The sequence below is a fragment of the Sylvia atricapilla genome, chromosome 10 (genome assembly GCF_009819655.1).
Source record: "Sylvia atricapilla isolate bSylAtr1 chromosome 10, bSylAtr1.pri, whole genome shotgun sequence".
Classification (NCBI taxonomy): domain Eukaryota; kingdom Metazoa; phylum Chordata; class Aves; order Passeriformes; family Sylviidae; genus Sylvia; species Sylvia atricapilla.
The window spans coordinates 1,169,304-1,182,150 of record NC_089149.1 but is presented as its reverse complement, the minus strand read 5'-3'; the positions used below and the strand labels follow the sequence as shown (position 1 = coordinate 1,182,150).

General features: G+C 47.9%; 1 protein-coding gene across 3 annotated transcripts in view; it reads left to right on the top strand.

Annotated features, from left to right (window-relative positions):
* The window catches only part of VEPH1 (ventricular zone expressed PH domain containing 1), a 55,169-nt gene that overhangs the window by 25,695 nt on the left and 16,627 nt on the right, over positions 1-12,847 (top strand). For all 3 annotated transcript variants that reach the window (XM_066325661.1, XM_066325662.1, XM_066325660.1), the window contains exons 7-10: positions 477-686; positions 4,424-4,647; positions 9,428-9,637; positions 10,627-10,991. In XM_066325661.1, coding sequence (XP_066181758.1) covers positions 477-686; positions 4,424-4,647; positions 9,428-9,637; positions 10,627-10,991 — 1,009 coding nt within the window. The remainder of the gene's footprint in view (positions 1-476; positions 687-4,423; positions 4,648-9,427; positions 9,638-10,626; positions 10,992-12,847) is intronic.

The following is a 12,847-nucleotide window of genomic DNA, read 5'->3' as shown; positions in this document are numbered from 1 at the left end:
GCAATGAGGGTCTTGCCCCCTGTTTTTCCCTCTATTCCAGCTCCTGACCTTGTCACATCGTTTAGTTTCTGGTGGAGCCCAAAAGTTTCTACAAGTACTTTTAATTTACTGCATCATTGAGGAAGGCTGAGTCTTATGTTTTAATCAATAAAATATAGACTGGCCTGGAGCAAGGAAAATATTTTGTAAAAGCAGGTTTTTGGTGGGTTTTTTTGTTTTTTAATTGGGCATTTCCTTACTTATTTATGCATAACTGCCATATTTTAAAGCAGAGCTTACCCTTGTTCCATATGTTCAGTTGAACTTGGATTGACCTCAGCAATAGCTCCATGCAAAGGTCACCAAGGGTGGAAAACTTTTCTATTAACTCAAAATCTGGTGGCTTATTTTTATCACTCTGGTGGTTGTATCTCCTCTGGTTATATGTGTTCACAATTCAAGACAGAGGTGCGATTTGTTTCTGATTTTTTAAACAGGCGCTGAAAGAGTGTTTGCCGTTTTTATTTGGACACCTGAGGGACCCCAACCACAGCGAGGTGATTCTAAACATCCTCCTGGAAATATCCAGCTACGAAGCTGCAGCCTTGGCCCCTTTCCTTGCCACGCTGAGGGAAATCGGTGAGAGTTTTCCCAGTTTGATTGGGCAGACAGCAAAGATCTTCGGAGCTGTTGGGCACCTCGATGAGGTAAGAAAGGTGGGAAACAAAAGGACTCGCTTGGGTCTGGGGTTGGGTTGGTTGGGGTTGCTTTTAACCTTGTATAAAGTAAGGCATCCATGTGTTTCTTTCTTCACCAGACTGCCCTGCCGTGGAATCATGGAATGGTTTGGGTTGGGAGGGACCTTCAAGATGATCTCGTTCCAGTCCTTCCCCCTTTGGGAATTCATTTGGGGGTGTATTGGCTGGGCCTGGTGTGTCTGAGCAGCACAGGAAGACACCATCCTTGCTGTTTCTACCAATCTGGAGCTTTATATTCGTGTAAAATTAAATTTATCTCAGAAGAATCAAAACCAGATTTGGCTTGGCTTCGTAAAAACTTATTTCTGTTGCGTGGAAAGAGGAGCCAAAATCCCACTGAGGCCTGGGAGCCAAATGAAGTTTGTTGTTCTCTCCTTGTTTACTTCCATCCCCCGGCAAGTTTTACTTTTACGAGATCTGCAGGTGACCACATTTAATCCTGTATTTAGTATTTGAGAGTCAGCGTTTTCTAGAAGCTTTACAGTTGCTATCCAGGCGATCCTCAGCTGAGCACAGCTGGGCTCAGAGCTGAAGGATCTCATTCGGATTCTGTTTTGGGGTGCTGAACCAGCTCTCCCCATCTGGGTGTCTCTGAGACTCCCTTTCTGCTGAGTTTCTGCTACTTCAAAGGGAAGGAATTTATTTATTTTGCCTTTTTGTTGCTGTGAGTGTTTTCTACCGAACCAGGACTAAGCAAGGAACCCACTGGCCCCGTTGGATTTCACGTAGTGCTGGAAATCCCACACTAGAGAAAAGTTTGCTAAGACATAATTCAAAGAATATTTTCCCCCCATATTTCTAACCTGTTGGTTTTATGTGGTTACACCAATCTACTGAGTGGAGCACACACAGCCTGCACTGAAAAATAATGTCCAATCTGCCTGGAGGAAGTGTTGAGTACCATGTCATGAGTCTGATTTTTTGGGAAGCTGCTGACTCAGCAGCATCCCAGCCCATGAGGAGGACACATTTGTCATCTGTTTGCTGTGTTTGTCACTGAAATCCTGGGACCTTCTGCTCCAGACTCAAAAACAGGGATAAAAACAACACACAAAGGGTGGTGGAGGTGAATGTTCCACCAGGAGATCAGTGGCTCCTCTCTTGTTTTGCTCTCTGTAAAGTGAGGAAGTATGGATAATTCTGAGTTAATGGAAGATGTTAAAATGACAGAGTGGTTTGAGGTGGGAAGGGACCTTGAAGCTCATCCCATTCCCCTGCCATGGGCAGGGACACATCCACTACCCCAGGTTGCTCCAAACCCTGTCTAAGGTGGTCTTACAAACAGAATCACCTCACCTTGGAGGAGAAGGAAATGCCTCCATGGCTCATCCCTGAGCATAGGTGAGGTCGTGGAACCATAAAATCTCCCAGGCTGGAAAAGACCTGCAGGACCATCGAGTCCAAGGCCACCCACGTGTGCCTCTGATGGTCTCATCTCACAGCACCCCCGTGTCAGAGCCTTCCCAAAACCCTCCCTCATCCCTTCTCCCCCTCTTCCCTGGCCTGTCACCCAGCCCTGCCATGGATATTCTGCCACTTCTCAGACAGGAGTCGGCGTCCCCTGCCCGGCCAAGCAAAACAAATAGGCAAGGAGACATCAATGGCAGTGCTGGAATTTTATTTGTTGATGTTTTATTTCACTGGAAGCCTTGCCTGGGGAAAAGAGGTGGCAAGGATTGAGGCTTGGCCCTTGATGGTTGAGACTGTGGGTCTGAGCAGCAAATCCTTGCTGGCTCCTAGAAAAAGCCTCTTGTGCTTCCAGGGAGCCCGGGAGAGAGGAGAGCTCTGCGTTTGAAAGGCTGTCCCTTATTTACACCCCACTTCTGCTGGTGTCAGAGACACTCTCAGGGGGCAAGCTGAGACCAGAACTTGTCCCTTAACCATCAATTTGTGCAAATGAAAAACCATCTTGGGGCTCAGGGCAGTCGGACACTTTCTTTTCTCCCCTATGTTTTGAACCACCTGGGAGTTGGAGTTATTTCTGAAAGCCCTGTGATCTTTTTGTAGTCTCCTGAACCTGTTTTAAAGGGGAAAAAAAAGCACAACACTTTGCCACACCTCATTGCCTGTGCTTTAGCTCTTCACCTCCTGGCAGATGTAACACCATAAAATGTAAGTGCTGCTTATGAAAAAATACACGAATACATCAAGCAGGCATTGCTGAAATAACAGGGGGTTGTGTGCATCCAAACAGGCTTTGTGAAACATCTTGGATAAGAATTGTGGCAGGGATAACGGCTGCTTTCATGTTGAGCTATTTTGCTTTAATTTTGTTTTGTATAGCAGTTACATATTACATTACTCAGGCAAGTTTATTGTTCTTTTACCTCACTCCAGGCGAGTAGCAGCATTTCAGCATGGCTGGAGACTCTCCAGCTGGATCAAAGTGACAGGAAAAATGGTCAAAACTGCTCCTCCATTTAGTCTGCTGCACAGTTTGTTTAGAAAACAAAAATGTGTTTTAAATGTTAATTGAGCCTCTGTTTATCTCTTGGAGGAAGGATCGGCTTTCAAATAAATGAGTGACTTGTGCACCAAAAAGTCACCCTCGTCCAAGCCATTGAGGAAAAAGCTCCTTCGTCACATCAGCCCAGCCCTGGGTGCAGCTGGAGCTTTCCCCCACATGGCTGAAGGGATGCAGCTTGGCTGATCCACTCTTCCCACTTCTCTCTGCCATGGCAGGATGCAGCAGAGCTGCTTCTCCTTCTTCTCCTTCAATGACGTTGACTTGCTCTTCAAAAAAAAAAAAAGAAAAACAAAAAGCCTTGCCCGTGGTGGTGGCGCTCAGGCCAAAGTCTCCCGAGTGTTTTTATAGCCCAGCTGGGTTTGGAATCAAACTTTCAGCAGTTTTTGCTCTCTGGTTACGAGGTCCCAGAAAAGAGGAGGAAATGGGGCTGGGACCCTGCAGAGCCCAGAGCACGTGCATGGCACATGAGCTCCCTGCTGGCCCTTGGGAAGAAAACGCTGTTTGTTTTTGCCTTTGTTTGTGTTTCAGCACAGGCTGCAATCCAAACGTCTCCCAGTTTCTCTATCAATCTGCTGAGGACCAAGTGGGCTTCCCTGAGTGAAAGGATTCCCCCAGTGAAGGATATGGTGGGAGTTCCTGAGTTAATCGCTGGTTTTTCCACTGCTTTTCCCACTTGGGTGTTTTTAGGACTGTGGAACCCAATCTAACTAGGACAACTATAAGAGAGGAGCCCTAACCTGGAGATGTTCACATCCAGGCTGGATGTTCCCCGTTCCAGGAGGTGTTGGTGGGGCTTGGAGCAACCTGTGGAAGGAGTCCCTTCCCGTGGCAGGGGTGGGACTGGGAGGTCGAGATCCTTTCCAAACCATCCTCTGGTTTTATGGAGTAGCTGAGCCAGACTCATCAGAGGTGAAAGGGCAGCTTGGTGTATCACTAAGCCAGGCTGATACACCAACCCAGAACCATGGAGGGCCCTCAAAGAGCCTTCAGGGATCTGCCTCTAGGTCCGAGATGTCCTGAGTTAAGCTGGGTTGGGTAACACCAAGCGGAACAAAAGCCACTTCAGTGTAACCACAAACAAACTGTGTTTGAGGCAGCTGCCTGTGTCATGGTGGGGCACAGCCACCCTTCCCCAGGGACAGTGACTCAGCCCCAGCTGCCAGGAGCAGACAATGCCTTGGTGTGTTCACTGCTGTTCTTATCTCCCCACGCTGCCCAGGAGCGAGCCAGGACGTCCCTGCTGTATCTGGTGAACCAGCTGGCCAGCATGGAGCACTCCTTTCACCACATCCTGCTGCTGGAGATCAAGAGCCTCACGGACACCTTCTCGAGCATCCTGGGCACCCAGAGCAGGGACATTTATCGTATGAGCAACAGCTTCTCTGCCATTGCCAAACTGCTCCTGCGGCAGCTCGATGCCGACGGCGCCGCGGCAGCAGCCAGGTACTGACCCTCTCCAGGGCTCTCTGAGGCACCAGAACCAGTTAAACTCTGTTTTTAACTCTGTTTTTAACTCTGTTTTTAACCCTGTTTTTAACTCTGTCAAATACACTCCCATTGCCACGAGGAAAGCCATACCCCAGATAAGTCGACTTACGGTGAACAGAAAAAAAAGCCTCGGTTAAAAATAAATCAGTGAAGTCACAATTATCATCGAGTTTATTCTAGAAAAAAATGCCCATTGAGAGTGATGAGAACACAATGGCTGGCCTAGCTCCCTGGTGAAGATTTGTCCAAAAAAAAGTCTGACAAAAAAGATTTCTGAAGCATCCCCAGCGAGATGTTCTGCTCACTCAGCTGCTTCTGACTGGGCGTGCTGAGGTTAAAGCCTTGTGGTGATCATCACAGTGAGCAGAGGAATGTTATTTAAATACAGGGTGGCAGTCACTTCTAATTAGTGAGAGAGTCGTAATTAGAGTTGTGTGTAGTGCAGTAGGTCAGGGGGGCACAGAGGAGTAGGGATTCTTGGAAAAAATGGAACCCAGATGTCAGAAAACTCCTAACGGTGAAGGCCAGCCCTGGAGCCAGACTGGGAGCGGTGGAGCCAAAACACTGAGGTCAGTGGAGAAACAAATTATTGGTGTCCTGGAGAGAGGTAGAAATGAAAAAGGAACCCAGATAGAGCCCTTCATCTGAGCACGAGGCTGTGAGAAATGTCCAAGCTTCACCTGGTGGCAGAACCTCAGCAGAAACCAGCCCTCAGCATTCACAACACACCGTGGTCCCTCCCTTCGTGGTTGAAAATTTACTTTATTTGTTAAGATGTTGTGATATTCCTATTGCTTATTATATTCTGTGCTTAACATTCATCTCTAGAACTGCTAAAAAAAACCAGTTAAAAACAAGGCTTTCATCAAAATCTGGCTGTTTCTCACTAAAATTTGTTAAGGGCTGGCTGAAGAGTAGAAACTTCATTGTCTGTGTGGGGTTACAGATGATTTTCTCTCTCTGCTCCTTGATTATATTTATTTCTTTATTTATCTATTTTAAATTTTATTCCCTCCCTAACCCTCTGTGCCCTCATTACCTCAAGGTGACTGTGAGAGACCACAGCAAAAAGCTGGTTTTTCCCCAGTCTTTAGCTATTTGGTTTTCCATTTCAGGCCTGTATCAAGCAGAGTGTCAGCTAAATCAGACCAGGCTGAATGAGAGTTCTCTGCTGATTTAAGCAGAGTTGATTGGGACTCTTGGGAAGTGGGACCATTCCAGATGTGAAGGTGGAAGTGCCCTCCCAGCTCTGGAGCTGCTGCAGCCACTGAGCTGAAGAGCAGCAATGCAGAGTGGTGGTGCTGTGAGAGGAAAGCAGGATTTTAAACTCTGTGCCTGCATTATAACCATTCCTTCCAAAACTCCAGTGTTTACACAAGGAGAAGCTGATTTCTTCAGAGCCATGGCTGGCCTGGCGTTGTTTGACACAGGGAATTTCACATGCAGGGACTGGGGGGGAGCATAATTAAAGCATAATTAAAACCAGGCCGTGCTCTGCTGCTCCTTACTGTCCCAAAATTGCAACTTATTCAGTCCCCGAGGGGCTTTTAAAGAACATATCCAGGGTTTTTAATGGACTTAGCCAACCTAGAGGGGCAGTGTAGTCAATTAAAGGGGAAGGAAGCTTCAAAGTCCTCGTTCTGGGTGAGCACTGAGCACAAGAGGCTGCACCAGTGCTGCTCCTGCCAGGGCTGTGGCTGCTTGGAACTGGTTTACACTGGGAGAGGAGAGATTTAGGTTAAATATGAGCAAGTTCTTTACTCAGAGGGTGAGGAGGAGCTGGCACAGGGTGCCCAGAGCAGCTGTGGCTGCCCCTGGATCCCTGGCAGTGCCCAAGGTCAGGCTGGACAGGGCTTGGAGCAGCCTGGGACAGTGGAAGATGTCCCTACCAATGGCAGGGGGTTGAATGGGAAGATCTTTAAGGTCCTTTCCAACCCAAACCAGCCTGGAATTCTGCTGACAATTCCATGATCTGTTTTCCACCACTTGCCTTCTTCAACCCTTCCCATCCATCCTATCAGAGGAGGTGATTTTCTCTCCCTTAACAAACCACAGGCACCTGACCCATCCTTGTGGCCTCCACATGCACAGAGGTGAAGCCTTGGCCACAATCCCAGGGGTATTTTCATTAATCTCCCTTTGGGATGCCCTTTTTCCTGCTGGGAGTGTGACAATGGTGCTGCTGCTTTGGAGAAATGTCCTTTCTGCTCATGCATCACCTGGACATTGAGGGTTTGCCCAGAGGATTTAAAAGCACGAAGCCGTCAGCAGCCTATTGGCACTATTTTTGGCATGATGGTTTCTCCACAAACTCGTGCTTCCTCCTCCTCCTCCTCCTCCTCCTGCAAACAGCTTTGGTGTGAAAAATGCTGATCCTGCTCCAGCAACCTCAGCAAGGCACCAGTGCCTCCTGCCAAGTCTGCAGACAATGATGTGAGTGGAGCTGGAAGGGCTGCCAGGAATCCCCCTGGGGTGGGATGGAGCCCGTGGAGGGTTTCCTGGGGAACTGGTGCTTTTGGCTTCCCGAGGAATTGATGGGAGCACGAGGCTGGTGCACAGGACACTGCTGGGCACCCGGAGCTCCTCTGCTCCCCACTTGGAAATCCTGGCACCACCAGGGGCAAAATTGAGATGGTGGCTTGAGGAGCCCACCCTCCACACCCTAGGAGTGACTTTTTTCTGCTCTACATATGGAAAATAGGATCCATCCATCCATCCAGGTTTCTTTTCCAACCATAACCATTCTATGATTCTTTAGGAGAAGAATTTCCTTGCATTCCCTTCCCAAAGCCACGGGAGCTCGGCAGGAGGATGCTGGACAAAGAGGTGCTGTCTGAAACACCATTTTCAATTCCAGACATCACCCAGGCTCCCTGGTTGGGGTCTGTCACTCCCAAAGCCCATCAGTCCATCAATCCCCTCTCTGTGTCCTGAGGCTTTGCCCGTATTTACACAGGGAACAGAAGTTTCCCTTCGAGCTCAGCTCCCACAATGGGAGCAGTGTTGGGAGCTGTGCTGGAGTGACTGCTTCCCAATAAATTCAATCTTGTCCTACATCCCCAGAAAGATTTGTTAGGAAAGGTCACATCAAGGGTCTTTATTACAGAAGAATATTTTTCAAGTGCTCCTCAGTGTTAATATATTACGAGATCTTGCTTAAATCAAAAACAAAGCAAGAGAAAACTCGCCAGCTCCCCTGAGAAATATCCTGAGCTGCCTTTATCAAAACAAGTGAAAAAGTGCATTTTGTGATGCCACATCCCTGGTTGTTGTTGTTGTTTTTTTTTTGTTGTTTTTTTTTTTTTTTTTTTTAATGGCTTTTTACAATTGGTAATTTGCACTTTGGGGAGTTTTTAATGGGCTCCCCCACTGTGAGACTCTGCTGCTTTGGAAGGGCTGTGCTCAAGCCCTCATTTGTGGTTTTTATACATCCATGTTTTACAGATTTGCCTATTCAGATGTTTGTTCACCAGGGAAAAAAAAAAAATCAAAGAAATATCCAGAATCATAAAAAAAACTTGTTTTGGAGCTGTGAGGAGAGTTTAAAAAGTAAATACTGTCCATTCCCCCTTAATTCTCCAAGAGATTCCTGTTTGCTTTGTGCTGCCTCTGTGATTTTTTTGTGCCAGTTCCTCTCTGCTGGCAGGAGTGAGGTGGGAAGGAGCACATCATCCCAGGAGAGGGGAAGCAGCAATGGTGCTCCTGCTGCTGGTCCCTGGGAAATCCAGTCCTGCTGCTGCTGCTGCAGCTCCAAGGCAGAGTAAAGACACTCAAAATTCACATTTCTAGCACGTGGCCAAATATTTGGAGGAGCTGAGTCTCTCTGCAGCCTCTGAGCGATGAAGGAACCCAGAAAAAGCCATTTTCAAAGCTGTTGGAGGGAACCCAGCACATTTTTACCAGCAGTGTCTTTTTCAGCAGATTTTTGTCGTGTAAGATCAACAGCTTCCCGTCAATTTTTTTTTTTTTTTTTTTTTTTGAAAGTTACCTTTGAATTTTGCATTGAAATGTTATATATTGTGACTGCCCATCCCTGGCAGTGCCCAAGGCCAGGCTGGACAGGGCTTGGAGCACCCTGGGACAGTGGAAGGTGTCCCTGCCATGGCAAGGGGTGGAAATGAAATTATATTTAAGGTCCCTTCCAACCCAATCCGTTCCATGATTCTCTGATTCTGTGATTTTAAGACAAACTAGTAACAAATCCAAAGCAAAACTACTCTTGTCCTGCAAGTTCCTTTTAACTCTTCATTTTCTCTTTGCTGAGCTGGAGTCACATTGCTCAGAAACTTTTCCTGAGTTTTAAAAGGTATTTTTCTTTCTTGGAGTAATTCAGTAAGAACTGCATGTACTTTGGTCAAAGCTTTAAAACCACAGAACTCTATAAAGCCTGCAAATAGCTTGACTTTTGCCTTGTGAAAATAATGCAATAAGCCAGTGTTTAGGAATTTCCAGAGAATGGTTTCAGTTCAGATGAAAAAAATTTGATTATCAGGAGCAGAGCTGTGATTTTGCTGGCGCTTGGCAGTTTCTAATCCGGGGTTGTCAGAGATGTTCAATGTTTCTGATCCATCAGAGATGTTGATCTAGAGGATGTTCCTGAAAAGAACCTCGGGGAATCTCTGTTTTAAACGTAATTATTTTACCAGATCCAAACCACAAGTCCCAGGCAGAGACACGGCAGCAGCACAACGAGCACAACGTGCCAGTGTTAAACCTCTGCTTTCTGCTCCCTCAGGATGGAAAACGACCCTGAGGCTGAATGTCCTGCACCACTGGATGATTTAAAATCTGCCCTGAATGGCAGTGAAGAAGATGAAAAGCTGCAAGTTAAAATCCAGGCTTTTGAAGAGAAAATAAATGTGGACAACAGCACCCCTGGCTCAGTGAGGAGATACAGCCTGGGCCAGGTTTCTAAAGAAGAGAGGAAGGATATGAGGTTTAACAGGTATGGCTCTGGAAAATGTGTGAGGGGTTCAGGCAGATCAGTTTTGTCATAAAACTTTATCCAAACGTGGAGGGTTTGGTCTGCTCCTGTAACACCCACAGGCAGCACAAACCTGATTTTAACCAATTTTTGCATCCATGGACTTAAGGGCTGGGTGAAATCTTTTTAAATCCCAGAATCCCAGAGGGGTTTGAGTTGGAAGGGACCTCAAATCTCATCCAGTGCCATGGGCAGAGACATTTTTCACTGTCCCAGGCTGTCCAACCTGGCCTTGGGCACTGCCAGGGGCAGCCACAGCTGCTCTGGGGAACCCATTTCATCTTTTCTGTGCCCTAAAGCACAGTAAAAAAAGGGCAGGGAAAGAAACTGCATTGAGATATCCCAGAAAAGAAGGCCCTGAGAGCTTTCCTGGGGTGTCATCACTAACAATATTCATCAATGACAATATTTATCACCAACGCTATTTATCAATGGACAAAACCGATCGAATTGATTTCTCAGGGTCCTCAGGCTGTGCCTGCCCCACAGCTCCACGCAGAGCTCTGCTCTCCCTGCTCCAGGATTTGCCCTTTCAGGCACTCTGCCCCCTTTGCTCCCCTCCATCCCCAGCAGGGATGCAGGGCAGGAGGAGCTGGAGGCTGGCTCCTGGCTCCGTGAAACGCTGCTGGCTTTTTATCCCGTTTTTATGAGGTGAGAGGTAAAGCAGCCCCACCACCCCTGAGGTTATGAGATCCTTATAACCTCGCTCCCCCCCGTGACAGATGTTGGGATATGTGGATGTCATTTGGATATTATTCCTTTCCATTTGCTCAGTAAAGCTGTGCCTTGAGCTTGGCTTTTGAAATACAGATTTCCCAGAAGGTTCTTGCCCCTGGCTCGCTGAGCCCCACGTTGGGCTGGCTGAGGCAGCTGCACAGGGCACGTTTTGGGGGGATTTTTATGCCCTGCCCCTATTCCAAACCCTTTTCCCCTTTTTTCCTCCCCTGCAGGTCCAAGAGCCTGGCCCTGCACGCGCTCAGGATGAAGGGGCTGAGCTCAGAGGGTGGGGAGGATGGGGAGATCCCTGCTGGCATCTCCTTCTCCGAGATCTGCCTCAGCCAGGAGCACGAGAAGGTGCCTTTTGGGGACCACCCCGAAGCTGTGCATGTGGGGAGCCCTCTGCTTTCACCCCAGAGTGCTGATTGTCCCCAGGCAGCCCCCCAGCCAGAACTGAGCCTGGAAAAGGCCCTGGAGGGCCCTGAGGAATGCCAGGATAAACTGTACCTGCACCTGAAGGAAAACCTGGGCAAAGTAAAAGAGTTTGTGCTGGAGATGGGGAGGAGGATTCCCATCCCCGAGCAGTGTGTGATCGAAGGTAAGCGGGATGAGCCTTCAAAGAGTGAAATCAAATCGTTGTAGTGTGAAAATTCAGATTTGTTCGTGCACTTTATCTTGGCCCCCGTGTGGAAATGCATTCTTTAATTCAAAGATCACGGAGGAGATAGAGGAGAGGCACAAATGTTCTCTCAGCCACAGAGAGAACTGGCTGTGTGAGCAGCTGATGCCACAAAGAACTTGGTGCTGGTGAAATCCCAGGAGCATTCCCGGCGCTGGGAGGTTGGATCCTCCCTGTCCTTTGGCTCAGGGGGCTCTGGAGGTGACAGCAGCCACCCCAGCAAGGTGCCATCCTGTGCTGGGAGCGTTCAGGTGCTGAAAACTCCTGCACTCTGTGTGCTGGGGAGTTTTCCCTCCTGCTTTTTCATTTCATCCCTCTCTCTGTCCAGTGCTCTCCCAAACTCTGCTCTTGCTGCTGAGACCCGAAGGAGCTCCAAAGTTCCCAAGAAGTTTAACACCCACCCAGACCCCCTCAGGGCTCATGCAAAGGGGAGCAAAAACCCCCCAGCACAGGCAGGGAGGAACCTCAGCTTTGGAAAACAACCTTTCCCAAGTGGAATCCTTTGAAACCTTCCAGGGTTCATTCACAGCTCATCCCTTGCCTCTCCCAGACTCCCATGAAGGCTCAGGTGAAGATTTCCTGTTGGGTGTCGTGGGGAATGAGCCCTGAGGGGTGGCAGAGCCTCTGGGCACAAGGAAAGGGACGTTCCCAGCTCCAGGCTGGGGTTGTGGAGCAGGGTTAGACATCAGGGATGGATGTGTGCTGGGCAGCCCATGGCACCCACACTGATCCAGGGGCTCCTGCTGGGTTGGTTTGGGGCAGGTCTGGGGCTCCTTCCTCATTAACAAGTGATTAATTCAGCTGGATTGAGACAGGGCAGGGCAGGACCCTCAGGGCAGCAAATTCCAGCCACAAAACTCCCCGAGGGCACAGCAGGGTGAGATCCCTGATGGGTTGGGTGGGATCCCATCTCGCCAATCTCTGCGGTGCTTTAATGTTTGCTGCTTTCATCCCTGGTGGGGCTGTGATCTGCTCCTCTCTGAAGTGAATGCTTTGGGTTGGGTTGGGTTGGTTGCTTTTACTCCCTTCCAGGGGAATTTGGGTGCATCCAACCCCTCACTGGTGGCCACGAGCTGTTCACAGCCCAACCCTTCCGTGGGCCACGTTGATCCCAAAGAGCAGCCAACCTCAGTAAATGAAATGTCATTTAATTTAATAAATTCAATTTTCAGTCAGTTTAAACGTCACCTTCTAATACAGCGCCACTTCAGCTCCAACAAGCATCAACTGAAGTTGATGTAAGATTTATTTCTTTCCTTTCTCAGTGGTCAAGAAGTGGAAAAGCAGCTCCCACTCTTAAAAAGGATAGAATGCTTTCTCTATACATATATATTTTAAAAGCTTCTGCTTCTGAAGAATTTCCTAAATACCTTAAATTCCAGGTTGAGTGGTTGAAATAGCTATTTGGTAGAATTAAGGCTAAAACTCGTGTTCCATAAAATACCAGTGAAAACATGAGAGTGAACAACGTGGCTTTTGAAGTGCTGAGTGCTCTGACCCCGTGTTAACCAAATCCCATATATTGAATATTTTTTAATGCATTGCTCAGTTTCCTTTCTGCAATACCTCTTATGATACGTCCCAGGCACGTGACTACTTCTAAATTCATTCAAACTATTGTAATTTCCTGAAAATCCTCAGCTAGCATTCCTAGGGAAATTCCTTGAGCAGGGCCACATGTGCAGAGCAGAGATTTATGGGACTCCTTCGAAGTCTGTTGAAGAAATGCAGCCCAGCTCATTCCACAGGGGACAGCTCTGTTAATATTCCAGTTA